Source organism: Triplophysa dalaica, chromosome 13, assembly GCF_015846415.1.
Source record: "Triplophysa dalaica isolate WHDGS20190420 chromosome 13, ASM1584641v1, whole genome shotgun sequence".
Classification (NCBI taxonomy): domain Eukaryota; kingdom Metazoa; phylum Chordata; class Actinopteri; order Cypriniformes; family Nemacheilidae; genus Triplophysa; species Triplophysa dalaica.
The window spans coordinates 19,675,684-19,698,618 of NC_079554.1; the positions used below are offsets into that span (position 1 = coordinate 19,675,684).

At 35.8% G+C, this 22,935-nt stretch overlaps 3 protein-coding genes across 3 annotated transcripts; all 3 read right to left on the minus strand.

Moving 5' to 3' along the window:
* Positions 1 to 716: 716 nt before the first annotated feature.
* Positions 717 to 3,803, minus strand: gpr31 (G protein-coupled receptor 31). Its single transcript, XM_056764794.1, has one exon. It carries the CDS (start codon positions 3,375 to 3,377, stop codon positions 2,430 to 2,432), a length of 948 nt encoding a protein of 315 aa, XP_056620772.1. The 5' UTR covers positions 3,378 to 3,803; the 3' UTR covers positions 717 to 2,429.
* Positions 3,804 to 12,772: 8,969 nt separating this feature from the next.
* ttll2 (tubulin tyrosine ligase-like family, member 2) lies at positions 12,773 to 15,365 on the minus strand. Its single transcript, XM_056763785.1, has 2 exons — positions 15,298 to 15,365; positions 12,773 to 14,533 (listed from the first exon to the last, which is right to left on the minus strand). The coding sequence occupies exon 2, from the start codon at positions 14,474 to 14,476 to the stop codon at positions 12,773 to 12,775; it is 1,704 nt and encodes a 567-aa protein (XP_056619763.1). The 5' UTR covers positions 14,477 to 14,533; positions 15,298 to 15,365.
* A 205-nt stretch (positions 15,366 to 15,570) lies between these two features.
* unc93a (unc-93 homolog A) lies at positions 15,571 to 20,865 on the minus strand. Its single transcript, XM_056764549.1, has 8 exons — positions 20,585 to 20,865; positions 20,238 to 20,419; positions 19,869 to 20,098; positions 19,660 to 19,785; positions 18,678 to 18,895; positions 18,456 to 18,591; positions 17,922 to 18,053; positions 15,571 to 17,411 (listed from the first exon to the last, which is right to left on the minus strand). The coding sequence occupies exons 1-8, from the start codon at positions 20,672 to 20,674 to the stop codon at positions 17,122 to 17,124; spliced, it is 1,404 nt and encodes a 467-aa protein (XP_056620527.1). The 5' UTR covers positions 20,675 to 20,865; the 3' UTR covers positions 15,571 to 17,121.
* Positions 20,866 to 22,935: the final 2,070 nt, after the last annotated feature.

Sequence of the window (22,935 nt, forward strand, 5' to 3'; positions counted from 1 at the left end):
AGTCAAATTAAAATATTCAGAAAAATTGAATGTTCTTCTAAATTACAATAAAAATATGATTGACAGTTATTCATGTATAATAAAAATGAAGGAGGAATGAAGTGTCCGTGACTGTTTTTTTCCAAAAAAAATTAAAGATTGTTTAAAAATACAAAAATATATGTACATATCATATAAAGAAACATATCTATTAGTACTTTGCAGATGGCTAAGACGTTTTTCTAGTAAAAACTCAATATTGTCTTGTCTCGTTGTGTACACGACGTTTTCCCTTCTCATTACCGATACAGGTAGTTTTCCACATTTAAAGAAATATATAAATGTATTATATATAATATATAAAAGTCTTATATTCTATTTTAAACATAATTCACTAATGTCTTATTAAGGGTGATTAATTATAACTTGCTTAGGCACCATGACTTCGATTGTTTTAGCAAAACATGCTATGAGATGGAGGTAGTGAGATTGTTTTTGTTCAAAAAATTACATTGTTTTAAACTATCAGTAAAAGTTTATAAATGAATGCCATTAAACATAACATACCTAGTTTTAAATAAAAATAAAGGAAATTTGTTATTACCTGTGTTTTTAACAAAATCATGTTTGTGGTGAGAATCACCCATTGAGCCTTTTTACAGCATCGCTTTGAAGAATCTTTAGAAACACTGTTTTTTAAGAGTATAAGATATATATTTAATATATCTTAGTATTTATATATTTATATTTAATATGTTTCTAGGTTTATTGTACTGTACATCTATATTTTACATTCAATCATAGAGTCCATGTCAGGGTGAGCTGCTGCTTCAGGTGAAGCAGCTGCAGAAGGTTTTGCAGGAACACAATGCACTGCTTTCTCTCATCAGTCCAGGTAGATCCTCACCTCTTACATTCAGTAAAATAGTCACACATTTAGCAGGAACGTTTTATATACAGCACAATACAAATAACAAGACCTTCCTTTTGCAACCTTGAGAAAAGTCACTCACCCCACATGGGATTGAGTCTGTGATGTTAGTATTATAAACCCAAAGCATATTTTATTTCTTTTCTAGTTTCAAATTTCCACTTTTTGTTTCAGGGCTGATTTTATCTCCTACATTCTTAACACAGCTGCAAGCCCAGACAACTTCAGGCTTTCCACACACCGTTCCTGTCAACCTCACCGAAAATGCAGCTGCTTTGAAGGAAAGCTCAACCAAACCCACATTGTTTGGTGAGGTGGAGAATGAGCCAGAGGGCACTGGTAATAACCAAGACATACCGTTTACTTAGCGTTATGCACTAGAGAGTGTTGTAACACTGTCGCTTTATACATCACAGCAGTGAAATAAAGTTTTGATTTCTGATCTCAGTAGAAGATCTTAAATGACAGATTGTATAAACCGAATCAGCCAAAAAGTACATAGCAACTGATGTCTATGGTTCCTATTAGGGTTACAACCCTTAACAATAATTCAAAGGAAAAATTTTAGGTTTCTAAACTTGTTTAAGGCAGATGATTGATATATATATAGCATAAAAACATGTTACATATGCTACATATGTTTACAACACTTGCAGAGGAAGTGAATCACTGAAAACAAATCTTAGTATTCTGTCTTTGCAGTACAAATATATGAATATTATCCCCAAAAGTTGAAAAATGTATCAAAATGTAATAAGTTTATGCATAAAACTTTAACACAATACGTCTTTTTTTTTAATAATCGGGTTTCCATTTGAATTTAGTAAAATTTTCTTAGCCCATCAGCAAATAAAGTCATTTTGCTCCTAAATGAAATGTCTCTGGATCTCAGAATTTGTAGATATTTCTACTGTAAGACTAAAATACTGAGCAAGAAAAATCATTTTTGCAGTATATTATTTACAGTGGCATGGTAAAAAATCATATTTCTTAACATATTTACACAAAATATACAACTCGTAATACATGCACGTTTTGTAGACTAAAATTAAATTATAACTCTTTCTCTGTGCCTGCCAGAGAATGTAACAGAATCTTTAGTTTGTTGTTGTAGAGAAACCAGACCACTGTGACTCAGATTTAGGTCACATGACTGATATCAAACTAGAAACTCCATTTTGTGCAATAACCAGACTGTAAACGGTGATTGACGTCACATTTACAGATGACATCATCATCATCGTCATTCTGCACTTCATAATGTATTTAGAAAGCAATCTAAAACTAAATTGTCGGTACTGGAGCATTTTATAATGTTAGCTTTAACAAAGATTATTAAAATGTTCAAATACTTTATCTAAACATTTTTGCTTTTTTAAAACCATGCATATTTCACATTTTGGTGTTGGTAAAAACATTCAAAAATGCATAGCTATCTTAAAATTCAAAATGTGCTAAAAACAGTGCAGACACAGTTCTTAAAAACTTTTTTTTCATCTGGCATAGTTTCTGTAAAGACTTATGAGTTTTCTTCTGACGTCTCTGTCGGTTCCTTCTCCACCCGACTGGGAAAATAAATCGACACGTATAACTTCTTAAATTTGGTGCTGCTCAGACAGTACAGGATTGGATCCAACAGGCAATTTAAATACGACAGACAAACAAAACCGTCGTATAATTTACCAACAGAACGTTTTTCGTTAGACATCACGTTCCCGATGCGCATTAGATGCACTACTCGTGTGAAAGCGTAGGGCAGAAAGCAAAGAGCGAAAACCAGTACGACTCCGGTGACCAGGATCATTGCTCTCTTGAGCTTTGTATTGTCCCCCACCGATCTCTGTTTAAGTCTGCCGATAATCCGTAACGAACAATACACAAGAACAAAAAAGGGTATGAAAATCTGTGTAAAAAACACAATTTCCCTCAATAGAACCACAACGTTGAGCTCGTCCGTTTCATTGCTGTTGCAATTGATAAAGCTTTGCATCATGGCTGGAATAGTCAGAATCCCCAGGAGCACCCAGATTAAGACAGAAATCTGAGGAGATCGCTTCAGAATCCTCAGGACGTTCTTCTTCTTGGGATGAACCACACTGTAATAACGATAAACGGAGACGACGGTCAGAAAGGCGATGCTGGCTCCTCGGTTGAGAAACTGCAGGAAGAGTTGAACTTTACACACCACCTTGTTTTCATTGCACTGTTGGAAGTTATAAGCCTTCACGGGCAAACCGATCAGCAACAAAATGTCAGCCAAGACCAGATTGAACAGGAAAATGTAGATGGTTTTAGATTTCCAGAATTTGAGTTTGAAGATGAAGACATGAATGACAGTGATGTTCAGAAGGAGACCCAAAACAAACTCCAAGCCGACAACAGATGAGTAGAAAATGTACAGTGGCTTGTTTTCGTCAATGAAATCCTGGCAAGTCTTCTCCTTAGTGGAGTTATTTTCCAGATCCATTGTATCAACTGATTCCAGATGTCTGTGAACAGCGCAGGAGAGTTCTGCCTGGACTTCTTCTTTTCCCTTGAGAGCATTGCGTTTTAAAGCTGCCCCGACTTGTAGGCAGAGCCCTTCCTAACCTGATGCTTTTCATGTCCCTGCTTGTTGTGGATATAAACAGCTGATCTCACGAACCTCTCTTACATTTCCCTAAAAGACCACAAGTAAAAATGACTCTTGCTTGTCATAAAAGAGAGTTTAAGTGACAAAATGTGCGCACCGTCCATGCCTAAAAATAAAGAAGTAAAAACGTTCCGGTAGTTAAGCTAAAGCAGGCAACTCAAGGGTGTGGGTTTGCAGGTAATGTTTATAAAATGTATACCTCGGATGCACAGCAAGTTGCTTTGGAACTAAAGAGCTAAAGAGCTAAAGAGTCACAAAAATTTCAAAGAAGAAACCAAACAAGTGAGCTCTTTAGGAAAGAATGCATGTTGCTTTTAACATGCAAGTTAAAACAAATCTGCTGAAATTAAGGCGTCCGGTTATTGATCTGCGGTCTGTAAGCGGCTACGTTTGTTGGGTGACGCCTATGTTTGTTTTGGGTGGCTTGTCTGCGCAGGTCTGATCAGACTAATGCATTTTTTGTAAAGTCACTGAGGGGCTAACATAACCTTTTATAGCAAAAGGATCTGACCTGCCACACCCCCTATTATTGTATTGACCTAAACCACCTTTTGTTAATTGACATGAAAGGCAGATTTCTAAAAGTACCTTTCGAACAACTGATAAAAACAGGTTTAATTGTATCGTATTATTTTCTACATTACAATGCATTGGGTTTCTTTTAGGCACTCTTGGTTCTACACAAGAAAGTATTAAATGAATCTTGTGTTGTATTGTAGATGTTAATGTCAACAGATCACAATTATCAGAATCCAGAAGCTTATCGCCCATTACAGAGGAGTACACAGAACCATCAGTGGAGGAATTTAATCCCTTTGGATCCAGGCGAAATGTGCTGGCAAACCCCGAGGAGAGGTATTATTAAAGATCATGCAAACAAATACCACGTCTAAAAGACTGACAGCATGACAAGACTCGTGAAAACTGTAATAGCATTTGAAATATAATTGTGAACTTTTTCTAAATACATTTAGAAATATGAATATGAACTTGTTTTCTTGGCGGTATTTGAGGTCTGAAAAAATACAGAGCATATCTTCTGTTATTTTACCTGTTTTTCCAGTTTTCATTTAGTGCAAATAAATGCAAACTTTAAGGAGAAATGTTGTCACTAGTTCACAGAATGAAATACTACAGTCCCTCGTCTGTTACAGCAGAGTTTGTTTCTAGGACAAACAAAGCAAGGAACGCTTCTAATGACCTCGTAGCGAGAGTCTGGCGACACAGTCGCTGGCGGTCTGAACACAGCTTAAGATATTATGTCTTCTTTTATGAAAGAAAATGTAATAATTGGAAACCTGAAAATAACTTCGGAATGGTCTCTTATTTTTTCTCGCATCTTCACTAGTGCATATTATTACATGACAACCTTCATCCACCATATGTTTCAGGCCAATGATCCGAAACACGTTTTCAAAAAAAAAGCATTTCACATGATTTCTGCAGTTGTATTTCATTTTCATTAGCTGATTTTAAAATATAAATAACAGCTTTTCAAAATTTTAAATGGATAAAATGAGAAAGTTGTGCAAACTAAATCATTTCATTTTAAGGCCTATTCGCCCAGGACTGAGAGAGAAGCAGAAAACCTTCGAAGAGTTTGTGGAAGAACATCTCAAAGTACATCAGGCTGTTCTCCAACCCGAAAATCAGGTCCAAGCTGCATTTACAGTATATGTTAGTGACAAACATACATTAAGTGCTGAAGTGTAGTCTAAACATTGTCAACTCTTTTATACAGGCTAGTACACAAAACACACTTAAACAAAATAAGAATTTTCTTCGTAAAGGAGAGGGAACGTCTAGGATCGGTAAGGATAAGGATGACTCACGAATGATCCACAGGAGGCATTCTGTTAATGCACAACAGGAGAAGATATGCCTCTATGAACTTCATCAGAATGGAAAAAAGAAAGAAATGTCAAATGTAAGTCGTATCACGCAAAGAAGACTTTCACTGCCAAATACAAAGGACTTAGGCAACCAAAAATATGACCTTAAAGAATTTCAAAGAAAGCCCGTTGATCCACAAGAGGACAATATTGAGAAGCCGGCTAACATTATATCTTCAACTGACAAAGAAGAAGTCATATCTCTGACTTCAAGCATTGCTAACAACGCAAAATCACTCAAAAATAAGCACAGTTCTGAGGTCCTGAGCATTTGCGGTAAAACCAATGGAAGTATGTCACCCAAAAGTGCTTTAAACAAATACAATACAGCTCCGGCACAAAGCAGAGATGCTCCAAAAGTGGATTCCTCTGAAGAGAATGTCAGCTTTAAAAAAATGAATGACCACATTGTCAAAGTCAATGAAATGAATGGCCTTCCCTTAAAGCGTCTGCACAATCGAAGCGAGCGTAGCAAAGAGACGTCTAAAGAGTTTATTTTAACCAATGAAGTGATGGAGTCTCTGGCTCTTAGTGATTCTAATAACAGCACAAGCAGTGAGGACGGACCCGTCTCTCAATCTCGAAGACCGTTGCCTCATTTTCCCTCAAGACACGCGGATCACAAAGATCAGAGTTTAGATCTGTCAGATGATGACTATGCTAGTGATGCCCCGAGTGAGATTGTTTATAGTCGGAGCTCAACTCCCACATCAAGTTCCTCAAGCTCCAGTTGCGATTCAGAACTACAAAACTTACAGGAGTCTGTGACAAACCATTTCAAGAAAACAGAAGATCAACATGTGCAGACCACCTTCACACCACCTTCTGCTTCTGAAAGTCTCATGCAAGTTATTCTTAATTCAGATTTGAATTCACTGTTAGGTTGATGAATAGGCGTATATGTACAAAGAAAATATATCAAATTTGGGTTTAAGTTTAAAATGTAACCATAGGAAGGAGACAGAAAAGCATGGTTTTAGTGCTGAGGATGACCACAGACATAAAGAAGACCCCACTGAAATTCATGAGCCTGAGGTAGTGTACATTTTATTCTAATGTTTTCACTATTCACACAAGATTTGAGATCTTCTTTTTAAGAGTGCGTTCTGGAAGTAATGAATTTATTAACTTTTTTTTTTCATCTGCCCATGCACTGGCGTATGTTTATGTCTATATAGGATGCGAGGCAGCAGATCTTCTCTCTGAAGCAGAAGTTAATGGAGAAAGAGGTTCACTGGTCACATGTTCACAGTCTCCTGCAGAGCCGTGTAGACGCTCTTACCAGAGAGAACCAGGAGCTTTACAGCAAACTCAAAGTAATTGAAAGATCTCATCCTGGATCATACAATACAGTGAGAGAAAATTTCTTGTCAATTTTTCACTTTTGTCCATTTCACTTTCCCCAAAACTTTCTCCAAGATTAATAGTGAATGGATTGGAAATATTGGGATATTTTGTGTGATTTTATTAAAGGGTGATGCATGAGAACTGGCGATCATTTCCCTAAAAGCACACTTATGTGTATTTCATGTCTGGATATACATCTGCAAGACAGCTAAATACATAGTTTGCTCATTTGCAATAATAAGTCTCATAGATTTCTGCTGTCAGACGTCATATAGACAACAAGAAGATGTCTGTAAGATGTACAGTATATGATTTAGAATGGATGTAGAGCTGCTCTTTCTAAGATGTTTAGCAGATGTTTTCAGGCAGCAGATCTCCAGATCTTTAGCAGACGTATAACAGAGGTTCAGACGTCTCTGAGACGTATTGCAGATGAGCAAACTATGTATTGCAGATGTAAATGCAGACGTCAAATGTAAGCCAGATGGATTGTGCTATATAGGTTAAAACAAATCAGAGAAGATTCTTGAACAAAACCAGCGACGACAAGAAAATAAGAACGTTCATAAGTTTACTTTTCTTGAAATATAGTACCGCTTGTGATCTGTGTGTGAACAAACTCTTAACCTACTTATAAACATTCAATTTTATGAGCACTTTATCTTAGCAAACATGTTTAATGACAAGATTGAATTAAAAGAGTGTTCTACAGTGTTATTAATCCCTTCAAAATATATGAATAGAAAAATATGTTTTTAATTAAGAATTAACATAAAAGTTTTATGAAAGCAGATGTTTGTTTATAATTTGATGTTTATGCTATTTACTTTACGCTTTAAACCAGTTGTTCTAAAACTGAGAATCTGAGAAAAGGGGGGCCGCAGATTTTGTGGCATTTTATGAAATATAGAAATCTACCAAAAGTTTTATGCAATTAAACATCAGAAAAATAAGACCGCCAACCAAAATAATTGATGTACGAGCATTGTTAAACCGAATATGTTTTTGGTTTAAATAAAATTTGAAGTTTAAGATTATAAGGCTTTATTTGGGGGGCCTTACAACAAAAAAAGTTCAAGAACCACTGCTTTAAACAGATTGTGATCGGTTTTTAATTCTATGCCCTCAACGAGTAACATGATGTACATTGAATTCTAGTGTGATAAGAGCAGAGAGGACACGCAGAAGACCCCTCGAGTGAGTAGTGCAACCCCTGCTTTTAACAAACCCTCCATTCACAAGAAGGAAACCCTGACAGGACAACCGGTTAGTGTGGAGGATGCTATAAATGTAAACCATGATGAAGCATTACGCTGTGGTCCCATGTCTCTCAGCTGCAATGCGGAGTCATGGGTTGCTGCCAAATGCATGTAAATGCATTGTTTCATACAGCAAATGATCTAGTAGCTTAATTGATTTGGTACGAATTCACTGAGGTGTATAATGTGTTGTGCTCTTTAAGCTCCAGAAATAATTTATGGTGTCTGATAATTGACTCTTCATCATTTATTCATGTCTGCGCAATGAATCTGCCCAACTCTGTTTCATACAGTATTAAAGTGTTAAATCCTGATTTTAATCATTTACACTGACCCTAAAGAACTATTCACTATAAATGGCACAACGTGTTTTTGAGACCAGTTATTAATTATTTCTTTACTCATTCTGTTGCAAAATAATGTGAATTGCTGTTACTGTAGCTCTATCCCTCTTTAATTCTATTGCACATTATAAAATTCTTTGATTTCAGTGACTTTTAAGATGTGATGTGTTTTATTTTTCACTAACACTCCAATGCACAGGCTATTGGACAATCTGTTACCAAAGCTATGAAGATAACAGAACCCACAGCTAGCTCTTTAAGTAAGTACAGTATGTACACTACTGTATAACTCCAGTGCTTATGTAAATAATGGAATCGGTGTTCAACTTGCCATGTCTTGCTGTCCTTAATGCCTTTTGTATTCCTTAAGGAAGGAATTCTGCGTGTTCAGTTGATGTTGGGAATCCTGACATCAATGCCACGATTACAAGAGGCGGAAAGGTATTTTCTTTTCTTTCTTTCTTAGTCCAACCCAGTAGAACACAAAAGATGAAATTTGGCTTTTTCTGCAGTGAATAGGTCCAGGTGAAGAAACATGGACAGAAAAATGCTTAAAAATATGACATAATCTACTTTTCTGGAGCCATATGACCAGAGCAAATTTAAGCCTGTTCACACAAATGACTGTGTGCAAAAGTTTACATACCCCTTGTAGAATCTGGAAAAAGCTGAAAATTTGGGGAAAATAAGAGGGTTTTTGAAAATGATGGTTTACTTTTTATTGAGTTCTGCCCTGAGCGAGTTATTTCACTAAAGAAATGTTAACATAAAGTTCACACTAAAGAATAATAACAGAATTTCTAAAAATAGCCCAGTGCAAAAGTTGAGACGCCCCTGATTCTTAATACTGTATGACGTTACCTAAACAATCTATGACAGTTTTTATGTGTGTTCATAGTTGTTTAAGGGTTTCTTGTCTGTCATGAGTCATTAGACTGTCCACTGATCTTAAGAAAAATGATCCATGTCCTCCACAAGCTTTGCTTTTTCAGCATTTCTGGATATTTAACTCATGTCAAGCAGTAACTGTATGATGTTGAGATTCCTCTTTTCACATTGAGGACAATCAAAAGACTCATACACAACTATTACAATAGATAGAAACAGCGCTACCCACAAAGTCAACACCATTCAGTTAAAGTCAGGTTGGTGTAAACCTCTGGAAAAAAAAAATCCTGAAAAACGTTAATTTATTTTTAAATCTTCTCAAGGACATAAGTAAATGGAAAAAATCAGATGTATTAATGAAACTATAACAATTTACACCAAAACCATTTTCAGATGTTTTACACCCACTGACTTTAACTGAATAGTGTTGACTTTGTGGGTAGCGCTGAATTTTTCTATCTATTGTAATAGTTGTGTATGATTCTCTTGATCATCCTTAATGTAAAAAGAGGAATCTCAACATCATACAGTTACTGCTGGACATGAGTAAAATATCCTCCAAGATTGTGGAGGTCCTGGGTGATTGTTTTGAAGATCAATGGACAGTCTATTGACTCATGACAAACAATAAACCCTTAAACAACTATGACTAAACATAAAAACTGTCATTGATTGTTTAGGCAACATCATACAGTATGTGTGACTGATCATGACAATATAGTATCTACCACAGTTACTATTGAGAAACAATCCGTGCATCATTACTGTATAACATGATGTTTCACAATAGTGTGACTTTTCAACTTTCCACAGGAAGGTTTTTTATATCGTAATGTTGACTGCAGTGATGCTCAAATGCCGTCTCAAGGGAGAAGCGACAAAGTAAAAGAGGAGATACGCTACCCAGATGGAAGGGTAAGGATGATGTTTTTTGCATTTACATATTGCATATCTTTGCAGCCCTTTATCAAAAATGATTTACCAGGTAGAGCGTCTTTTATGGAATGGATGTCGCGTAATTACGTTTCGCAACAGAACGAGGAAGGAGATTGGTGTTGATAAATCTGTCACGGTTACCTTCTTTAATGGAGATGTTAAACGTATCCTGGCTGATGGGACTGTGGTATGTGTCAGCATGTCTCATTGAATATATTCTATATAGCAATTCACTACTTAATATCTTTTGTGGCCGTGCAGCAGAACAGTAACATGTTTCTACAGGCCTAGTCTCTTGTATTCTTGTTTCTGGTATTTTCATGAGTCGGCCAGACCTTTCATTTGAGTTCCTGTAAAATGTACTCTAGATCTTCAAATTTTTACGTAATAGCTGTCAGGGCAGTTTTTTTTCCTGGCCCGAGGGTGACTGTTTGGTGTGGTTTTTGGTCTTTAGTTACTATAAATGACCTCGTCACTTTAATCCTTTTAGACGTACTACTATTGTGATGCTCAAACAACACATTCAACTTATCCATCCGGTTTGGAGGTTCTGCAGTTTCCAAACAACCAAAGAGGTGTGAAACCAAACCATAGAATAATGCGGGATGATTTTTGGTTGACTTAATATTTTGGATTGTCTTTTATTTCATTACACAGAAAAACGGCATCCTGATGGTAAAAGAGAAATAACCTTTCCTGATGGAACGCTCAAGATACTTTACCCCGATGGACAAGAGGAAAGCATTTTTCCAGATGGAACTGTTGTCAGGATATCAAAGTATAATTTATAGGAATACCTTTCACTTATATATATATTAAAAAAGAGAGACTTTTCATTTCAAATCATTATTTCTTATTGTATTGTTGCCATTCCAGTCCAGTGTTTGTTGAATCTCAACAAAATCTAACTTCAGGAGTGACATAAAGTCATCCAACAGCAATGACTGACAAGACAGATGAAAACTGTGATAAAAAATTAGGTTATCAAATAAAAAAAGAATTTTGAATTTCTGAATATGACTGTTGTAATGTCTCAAAATGACCGTATTTGAGGTCTGAAAAAATACAGAGCATCGTTTCTGTTATTTTCACCTGTTTCTCCAGTTTTCATTTTCTGCAAATAAATACAAATCGAAAAATATTTTGAATGAATTTTGGGATAAATATTGTTAGTAGTTCACAGAATGAAACAAATATGATTATTTTACCTAAACACATACCTAAATATTACATTTTAAATCTCTGACTTGTTTCCACGGCTGTATTTTTCGGAAAATATATTTTTGTCATACAGGTGTGAAACAACATGAAAAAAGAGAATTACAGACTTTTTAAATTGTTGAAATTTAAAACCTTTTTCTATGCAATGTTTTTACAGACACGGTGAAAAGATTGTGGAGTTTACTAATGGACAGAAGGAGATCCATACGTCACAGTACAAGCAGAGGATATACCCAGATGGAACCGTAAAAACTGTCTACACAAACGGGCAGCAAGAGACAAAGTTTTCATCTGGGAGGGTACGCACAAAGAACAATGAAGGCTTTAATATGATGGACTGAATTAACCACTTTTCATTTCAGATTATTGATTTTTTTTTAATGAAAAAATACCATATTTGATCCTGGCAAAAATATAATAATCACAAAAACTGTAATTTAATGATTTCATTATGATTTAAACTGGTTTGATGATCTGTACTGTTTGATCCTCTGATATCAATAAACTAAATCAGATGAACCAATCCTCTTTATTTTCCATGTACTGTCAGTAAGCATTCTTGTGTTGCACAGACTAGCTTATTATTTATAATGGTGCGAAATGGTCACGTCAGTAAGAACACATCTGATACAGTATGCACGTGAGTGACCTTCTGACCTTGTACTAACATTTTACCAAACCAACACATTGTTTTCAGAGGAGAGACAAATCCAGTCTGTTCTCCTCTGTTGTAAGACATTTCAAACTGTTGTCAAATTTTCATTTTTGGGTGAACTATCCCTTTACTCTTCCCTCCCTCATTTCAAACTTGTCCGACTTCCTTTCTTCTACAGAACACAATATAAGATATCCTGAAGAATGTAGGTAACCGAACATGGGCGGTACCCATTGACTTGCATTGGTTTCCATACAATAGAATGATTACATCATTTTTGGGTGAAATATTTCTTAAACAAGTCCCTGTGAACCGGAAGTTGCGATGGTTTTAACTTCTATATTCTGACGAATTTCTGAGTGAAATTGAATTTCGAATGAGAACATTTTGTGGGCGTGGCTTGACTTTTCACTGCGATTTGATTGGATGTATAAAAACAGCTGTTGCATTTTAAAAAGGGAATGGAAGCAGACTGACAGTTGAAGTGAGGAGTGAACGGATGCTCCGCCCAAGCAGTCTAACATTAGTCATATGACATAGTCACTATAGGGCGGAAGTGCTTTTTCAGATTTTAACTGAACATTGTGAGGGCACATGAATTTTAAAAAGACAACGATCCTAATGGGTAAGCTATTTACAATAAACGCTGCAATATTTCATGAAAAAATGTGAATTTTGATTTTATATTTCACTGGGACTTTAAGGCACAACATTCGCTGAGAAGAGGTGGGTTTTTCGGGCCCCAGAGTAAAGCCTCAAATCTGTCCCTGACGGCAACACGTTGGTCCATGTTAGTCCTTTCTTTTCCACTAAAAGAAGAGGCGAGTCGACTTGTGAGCTTTTGTATCTCATGCACAACACTCTTCACACCCACATCATCCCGAGACGCGTTCCACGTCACCTCGTTAAATGGGAACGTCAGTATGAAGTCGCCAACACGAGAAGGAGGAATACTTCTGTCCTGAGATGGACGGTTGTAACGTACTGTCGGCGACTTGTGATTTATGTAAAGAGCAGGTAACTTGCATACAGTGGATGCCACATTACTAGACGACTGTCTCACTCTTCTTAGTGTTGTGAGTTCACAGTCATCTGATTCGACCTCAACGTTTATTTCCTCATCATCATGAGAGACATCAGACATTTGATAATGATGAATACGAGTCTGTTTATGCCTACTGGAAATGGTCGTTTTTATACTTGGGAAAGTAATGTTCTTTCTTTTGGCACAGACTTTTTGCCATCTTCTTTGAGCTGAAGATGTCTTTGATAGTAGAAACGCTGGAGGGATTTTTGTCAGTATGTAATGGCTCCCTGTGCATGATCTCATATATCTCCTGATGTCTCCTTTCTGTCTGAAACCGTCAATCATCCTGTAGTTCATGAGGTCGATGATGTCATTGATCAGCCCTTTCTTGACCGTCACGTCTGCGGGGCAGTCCAATGAGAGCGCGGGACTGTAATTCACCTCCAAGAGCCACGGCTTAAAGCTGGTGTCAATGAGGATGTCAAACCCCAACAGCTCCAGACAGTTTGGGCTGGAGGGAACGGACGGAGCAGCTGTGAGGAGAGTTAATATGACAATGTTACTGATCTTACGCCACAGGAGAAGTTCATTAACGCCTTGGTTGTGAAGAAAGCTGCGAAATTTGTTCATGGTCCACTTGCATCCTCTTCCCACTCGTTCTTTGTCTGCGGTGTAGCACAGTCCGAACTTATTGATGCTGGTGTTTGTCAAGTGAGCGTATACATTGTCTAAAGAGACGAGGTTGTATTTTTCTGTGGCAAAGCGCACTAGGCCTTCTTGGTGCATGTAGATGATGAGAGGAGAGAAGCTTTTTACGCAGACATAGATACGCAGGTCGAATTTGTAGCCGGAAATGAGAAGAGGGTTACTGATGTATCTCTGTATGATTACCGGAGAGTCGTAGGTTAAGTCTTTAATATTGTCAAACAGAAATATTCCTCTTCCTCTTGATAGATCGACTGGTTTACAAATCCAGTACCGAGGTTTTCCAGCTGTACGATTCCTAACGTACGCCGCTAAAAACTTGGTGTATTCGTTTGGCAAGGTAAAGGCAGCGGGACTGAAGTCGTATGAGGCGGCGCCGTGAGCACTCTTCATTCTTCTCAAGTGTCGTGTCAGACAGTCCTTGCGTGTGATGTGGATCATTTTGGGATGGTGGTTTAGTCTCTGCCAGGGCAGGATGTTTTCATAATCTGAGTTTCGGAAGGCAGACGTTCTCCAGTAAAGGTTCCAATCTCCTTCCTCCTGTTTTTGTTCGTCGTATTCCTCCCATCCACGCTCCAGCAGTACCTCTCGTATCACCTGCGGAGCTCCTCCGTGCAGCCGGAACACCAGGGGAGCAAAGCCATGTTCCCTCGCTGCCATGGAAAAATTCTAGTGTTTCTTGAAGACTTCAGTGGTTAAAAATCAAATCTCTGATGTCTGTGCAGAATTTGAAAAGGTTTTTTTACTTTCATTTGATTTTCAATTGGATACATTGAATCAAAATTGTTGATTGTTAAATATATCTACGCATCCATGCTTTAAAATGCCTTTTTTCAGTTTAATAAGGTGATAAAATATATTAAATATACATTTTAATGTACTATAAATATTTGAATACATATTTTGATTAATTAATCACTGTAACATGTTGAAGTGTAATTGTTAAAAATAATGTGGACTGTATGTATAGTAAACAATATATAAATAGAATACAATACTTGTTTGGATAAAACTGTTTTTTAAACTACACAATGCTTTTTATTGAATATATAAGTTGTATTATTTAGGCAAATCCACTTTTGAATAAACAGGTATTTAATATAACAAGTCATGGAAAATAACGAGGTTACGAGGTTACCACGCCCCCTATTGACGAACATTATTTTAACTTTTTATTAGAGTTAAATAATCAAAAATGAGAAAATATACCGAATGGTAGTATCAAATCGTGAATCAACATAATTCTGCTTACATCCACAAAGTATCTAGAAAGACATTATTTCCAAGCATTTCTTTTATTTAATATGCATATTGGCTACCTGAAATCTTTATTTGGGCTTTTAAATTAGGCTATTTTGTGCACCTCAAATTAATCAAACACTACCCTGCATTAATCTGTTCTTCTATTTGATCACATTTGCAGTTGTATTCTATTAGCATTATATCGTTTTGTTTTCTTTATGAGCGTAAATCACTCTTACCTGCTCGAGCTGTGTTGTCCAGGTGATCCCGCGCGGCTCAGGTTCCTGTCAGACAGGTCGGGCTCGCGCTGGTCATCTTTTGTTGCCTAGCGACCCGCTCTGTCTCTGAATGAAAGCGCGCCGCATGGGAAGATGACGTAGAGCGCCAGAACAGGTGAGTGGACGTCACAAACCGTGAAACGGTGTCGTCACAATTGTGTGTAGTCATCGTTTCCACTAGTTTTAAAATGTTCATAAATAAACGAAACGCTTTTAAGTAACAGGGAACTCAAAAAGGAAGAAAGTTCATCAGATCGTTTTACTTTATTAGCCTAATATAAATGTTAAATATTGCGATGTTAGACAAAACATTTATATAACATGACGTTGCTGAGTTGTTTACGTCGGTTTAGTTGTTCAGTTGTTGTTGCTTTTAATCTAACGAACAGGCTTGCACAAAAACTATATATGTAGGAGGAAACAGTGCCATCATGTGGTCAACAAACAAATGTACAAAACGAACAATTCTTAAACTATAGTTTATTTAGAATGCTGCATTAATACAACACAAAATATTATATACGGTTTCATATAGTTGCATAGCATCATTCTGTCACTTGAGTGAGAATTCTTTGATTTCTTGCATATGTTAGGCTACTTTTTCTGCTACATAGCACACACACAGAGTACACACTATTACACAAGAGAGTATGTTGTTGTTGAGATTGCACATCGAAAGCGAATTCTTTGATTGCATGATTGCAAAAATGTTTCAAAAGCTTTTTACAATTGTTTTACCATTGCTGATTTCTCAAAAGCTGTAAATGTTTGCGGTCTTGACACATGTTTAGCAGCAGGACTTTATCAATTTATCCAATGCCTTATTTTGCATTACCGTGATATTATGTCACTGCTTATCTTTTTAGCCATAGAAGTGGGGATATCATGAATGCACTTCACTGATTTATTTGCCAAATTTGTCACAATGAGTGATTTTCCTTCAAAGGAAAACTGTGTTAGACTGAAAAGACTGAATATCTGTAATTAATCAGCCCAATGTTGATAAGATGCTCATCCTATTCACATAAAGCTGTAAAGATTGTTTGTCTTTTATGAGAAATGACATCATTCGCATTTGCACGTAACAGTTATACATTTAACCAGTCTATATTTGTCTTTGCCGTTTCCGTAATGCTGCAGGGTTACTTCTCTGTCTCTTTTTGTTATCTGGATCTTATCTACTGGTTTTCATCACGTTGATTTGGCATCTGATTTAACAACAAACTTTGATCTTTGACCCCTCAGTGGTGCAATGCAGATCTTAAAAGACGTTGATGATAATCTTGTTTCAGTTTAAAGAAAGTCGTGTTTTTATTTAAAAAAAAACAAAAAATATTATACACAATGCCACACGTATCACATTATTCAGTGTCTTACCACACTTACAGTCAATTGCACTTAAATATGACGAAAAGAAAATAACCAACTGTACCACAGTGCTTGTTTTTAACATATCCCCAACAGGTAATGTCTTGCTTGTGTAACCTGGTAACTCTTTATAGAACTTCTTCTATTGCTACCACTACGACTTAACGCTTCATTGCTTCCTCACCTCTTGTAAGTCGCTTTGGATAATTGCGCCTGCTAAAGGCTTAAATGAAAAATACATTTTAATGTGTAGAATACTGAAAGAAATGATTTGTGCCTTTGTACAATTTGTTACATGAAGTATTAGATAGACTTTTAAAAAGATTTACATGCAAATACTAACATATTGTAAAAACATAAAAAAAAACATAAAAATTTACATACAGGGATCAAATCTGGGCAGATGTTCTCTCTGTTTTATATCTCTGTCTGCTTAACATATTTCTCATTCATATCTTTTACGTCAGCCTTTTCTGGATTATACACATCATAGCTCACTTGTGCAGTTGGAAGCTTGTACTCATTGTACTCAACGTAAAGGTAAGTTACCATAGTAAGCGCCAGAACAGCCAGAACAATGTAAATCTTAGTAGACAGACAGATGTATGTGCTATATGCGAAGGCTATAACAAATCCCAGCGATTCCCACATGCGGTAGTTTGCAAACGCAGCTTCTTTATGTTCGGAAAAGAGAACACCATACAGTGCTGCAATGATATAAAAATGAAATATAGTAAGTCAAAATGTAGTTAAATTTTTACTGCTGGGTAAAAGGTTCCTTCTTTGCACAGTATGCCACAGTATTTACAGATAGCTGAATATGTGACCAATCTTGAATCTTGAATTCTAATTGTAAAAAATAATTATATAATTTATATTTATACCAAAAAATGATACAACTTGTGCCATTTTTACATGATTATAAGCTTTAATAAAAGCTCATTCTTAAGTGGTTTTACCATGGTTAAAGAATAGGTTTTTAAAAGACTCAAGATTTGTTTGATAAAATATCATGCACAAAGAATATAAACATTTATGATTAATAAAATACTACAAAGCATCTGTACTTTCTTCATCAACATTATATTGTACAACATTGTATTTTACAATATTCCTGTAGGCTTTTTCTAAGAATATAGACTAAAGTTATCTGTTCAATAATTTGATTTATTGATTTAAAATCCATGTCAACTTATTATGCAGTATGAAGCACTCACCGTTGGTTTGTGTTTGCCACACAGCATCTGCCATACCCCACAGAGCAGAAAACACAAAGAACACGGGCAACTCATCTGGATGAGGTTTCCAGTACAACAAAGCCAGTAAGCAGCCCAGATTTATCCCTGCAGCTTTGATAATCAAGAAAAAAACACAACAAACGTAAATTCAAACACATTCTACACTGTAAACGTTTTTGCTGTAGTTATGCAGCAAGTTGCCAGTCGTTTACTCTATTTTTATATTTATCTAATTTATTGGCAACCGTTTGTTAAAAAATTAATGAATAATAAACATTAACAAATTTTTATAGAAACATTTTTAAAATAACAGCCTTATGCAAAGCATTCTGGGAACCAGAAATCGACACTTGCATTTTTACATTTAAAAATGGACTTCTGGTTCCCAGACTGTTGCCAGTTAATTATATAAATGTAAATCTAAAGTAAGTTACTGGTAAACTGGTGCCAGTAATACTGTGATTTCTACGACATTTTTTACAGTGTAAGATTCACTTCCTGTTTCTGTATTACCCAAGCAGAAGAGGGCAATTCTTCCCGTGTACGCTGCCAGTCGTCCAAAAGCAAACGAACAGAGAGAATTTGCAGCCCCGAAGCAGATCATCACAAAACCAACATAATGTATCCCCAACGCACAGGTGACATAGTTCTGCATGAGGAAACATGATCACAAACACATTTAACTCACAAACGTTATCGAGAATTTGATTTGACGCAGCATAGTCTCTGATGTACCTTTGTGTATTCACTAGAGAGGAAACTTTGTTCAAACCCGCTGTACATGGTCAATGGAATGAGCATCAACAGTTTTGGATCTTTCAGAAGCGTAAAGGTAGCCAGAAAAGTGCTGCAGAAGGACTTGTTTCCTTTGTTTTGACGAAATTCACAAGCTTGATCTCTATCGATGTTGTCCAGGAACACTGCCACAAAAATAATAGCCAGAAGCCCCACACCTGCATGAACCACAAAAAACTGCATGATACTGCACATTCAGATGGTGAAACGGGTTATATTTTTGTATTTACTGTTGGAATGAGATGTACAGTTTAAAGTTGCATTCAGAAAATGTAGATGAAACATTCTTAATTTTTCAGTCAATAGAGATCATCTTTGGAAAGGTTTCAGATCTTTTTCTGTCATACAGACCCAAAACATAGTATGTTTAACAACATTAGGTGATTGTGCGAATCTGTGAAAAAGTGTACTTTATGGAATACTCTATTCATTGAAATCTTTTTTTCAGAACTAACTCCTTAGAAACTTCTTAAAAAGGTGATGTTAGTAAAGATATTAAGTCCACTTCCTTGTTCACATGAACTTCCACATGAAGAGTTTGATTCCAAACTCTAACTCAGTTTTAAAAATATTCAAACGTCATGTTTTTTATTGTGCATTACAATTACTATCAGTCAAACTGTAGTTGGTTTATTTTGATTTAAGCCATAATAACTCAAAAGATACAGCTAACTAACTCAAAAAATTTTTTTTATAACATAATAAAAAACATGTTTTTTATTATTTTGGAATCAAACTCTTCAAATTATGTCTGGACAACTAAAAACCTTTTGGTCTCTTTTATTAAACATTTTCTTCTTGAAATGCTTTGCACTTTAATATTGGTTTAATATTTAGTTTTGCATTGCAAAGGTTGTACACACAATTATCTGTATGAATATGTTTTGTGGCTTTTCATTACATTAAGATGAACTAACGTTACCGATATAACAGCCCAGCAGCGTGTCCACTAGACGTTTTTCTGGTCGTGTTGTATTTCCAGTGGCAGTAAAATTCTCCATGCATAACGCCGCACCACAGAACTGCAGGTTCTCCTCTGGGATTTTAACTGTAGGCAGACATTCGGGGCTATTAAAATCACCAAATAATAGAGACTGGGCTATTATTTCTGTTTATTTATTTGAGCTCTACCTATGTTTGTATCTTGTCCGAATATCAGCGATGACATGAGGTTTCCCCACACGGCAGAAGATTGAAAAATGAAGAAAAAGACTCCAAAGTATTGGTTTATGACATCCTGGCCTTTCTTGTTGTCTTTCTGGCCCTGAAGGTTTCCACTTATGGTGAGATATGTACATTTCGCAGACCACAGCGGTGAACCTCCCATACCCAGTATGGCAGAGGTGCTCATGAGACTCGCCCTACAGAGAACATACTTCAGCCAAAATCGTTTTTCTTTTTGATACCATTCAATGCATGTGTAAAGGTTCTAGACAAAATATTGTGTGATGCATTTTGAAGTTGTTTAGTATCAGTGCTTGTTTTGTTAAATGCACGCACCATCCTGGCGACAGGTTTCCAAAAGAATATGTCACATAGCAGGCCATAGAAATAACAATGGTCCATTTACAGCCCAGGTTTTTGATCATAATGGGAGGCAGAAACATGGAGGATAAAATAATAGCTGCATAAATGACACTGAGAGATATTACGCCCATTCCATCTTCAGCGTTCAGACTGCTCTGAAACACACAGTACGAACAACTTTAAAGATCGACATAAAAGCTTAAGGTAACTATAATTAAACCCACAACTTAATATCTGTGACTATGCTTAGCAAACAACCCCTGTAATAATATAAAATCCTTTATTGGGTATAACGTGTAACTCTACTTTATTTCAGTTACCTGTAAACTTTGCAGCCCTCCATATGCTGTGAATAAGAGCAGAAATCCAAAAGAGACCACAAGGACATTTTTGGTGTTTCGGCTTATCATTTTGGCAGATCCTTAAATCCTTTTGTTTTACAAAAAAAGTCCTTCAGTGAAAGTGCAGAAGTTTCTATTAAAATGGTAAAGCATCCTACATGGACTTCAAATGAGTGCAGAACTAATATAGCAAAGCAGACTGTGCTCTAGGACAAAGTTCAGGGTGTTGTAGTCATAAACATGCATGATGTTATTTGCATAAAGTTAGGTCAGTATGAGACAATCTGCTGATCTCTTATCAGTCACTAAAAAGTGTTTTAGAGATGTTTCAGAGCTTTAAAACTTTTCATTGAACCATTATCATATAGCGATCAAAAATATATTAGTGCTTACATTCGTCTCATGTGTAACCTGAAGAATACACAGATGCTTTGCAAATCTACACATGTGCTGCGAACTGTAATATGTTTAAATCTCTTAACATGCAGACTTAACATGCAGACTTCTAAAAAGCTGACTTGTTGTGTCGTCTAACATTTTTATGATTCGTCACATGCTCCAATGCAATGAAATACTTTTTGAGCTAACATTTTATTGGATTTAAACTTTAAGTTTGAACCCTCAACCTCTCGGTTATCACCCTGGCTCTTTATTCACAAGGTAAGGCTAGTGCATTGGAAACCTTTGTAACCCTACCAACGGTGTGAACAAACAACAATCAAAATGATCTTTTTTTTGTTGTAAACTGTTGTTGTCAAAAACAACAAGTTTGTTGTTTAGTTCATTTAAAATGAATCGTTGTGTGACACAATATATAAAATGTACTTTACACATTTTAATTTATTTGTATATGAAGTTGTAATCTTTGTTTACCTTAAACATATCTTGAACTTTGTAGCAATCATAAAAATGTTTAATACTGTTACTCTCAAACTTGCAGATTTCCATTACAGTTGTATAACAATAACAGAATGAGGGCAGTGCAATGATGTGAATGTCGTATCGTGACTCATTGTTGTTTGGTGTGAGTCGTGTGACACGTGGAAGTGAGAATAAATGCATTAAAAAAGTACAACACAATAGCTGTTTTAGAATCTAACTTTTCTGTGATCTATGAAGATGTTAAAATAAGTATTATTCTAACATGTTATTTAACTTTACCCAAATATACATAAATAGTAAATGTGTCTGACATTTTATCAGGCACATAAGGACTCAAGGATGTAATATGTTAGTTCTATTTTCAAACATCAAATCAGCTATGAATCGTACCGTATGATCACTGACATCAAATTGAGCTTTTTAGGTTTTTAATATTTTTTCTGTACTGTATATTTAATAGTGCTGGTTGGTCAAACATTTGTATCCATTCGGTAGTTTACATAAAACGTATTCACATATACGATAGATATTCATATCTACAAATAATAATGTTAAAAGTTGATTACCAGTAGAATTATAATCCAGTTTAGTTTATAACATCCCTTTCTTAGACACACCCTTAACAGTAAACCTATATAGATAATGTTCCACCGATGTGTGATGCATCTGAATGTGATATAAACAGCGGTGATTACCAACATAATGTCTCTGATTGTGAAATGAATCTTGTTTTACTGTGTTTTTGCATTTCAAACTGCTGAAACGGTGAAATGTAATCATAGCTGTAACTCCACCCTGTTTGTTTCACTCTTTTTCCATTACTTTTATATTTAAATCAGGCTGTTTATAAAAATGTAAAGGGATAGTTCACCCAAAAATGAAAATTCTGTCATCATTTACTCAAGCTCAGATTGTTTAAAATCTCTAAACATTTCTTTGTTCTGCTGAACGCAAAGGATGTTATGATGAAGAATTTCAGCAACCAAATAGATCTCATCCCCCATTTAATGCCATAGTAGGGAAAATACAAACGATTGGAGCCAACGGGTGATGAGATCTGTTTGGTTTCTAGCGGTTTGAAACAATCTGAGGGTGAGAACATGATGACAGAATTTTCATTTTTGGGGGGAAGTGTCCCTTTAAACATGAAGACTAGTGATTATCTTGAGTTCCTTTCACATTGTTGACAGTTACTGTAAGGTTGTCTGAAGGATCTTTTTCTAGAAGAATTAATTGTTTAGTAGTGTATCAAAATTAGTTTAAGTTTAATTCATTGAAACAGCATTTGGAAGTGGAATATAAATCAGTCCTACACAAAAACACACCTCATTCAAATGTTGTTTTCACAATAATTAAGCACAAGTAATAGTGTCATGTATTTTATTCACATAAACGGATTTTGAAGAGTTAGGTTTAGCGTTAGTGGATACGAATTTACATTCATTTAG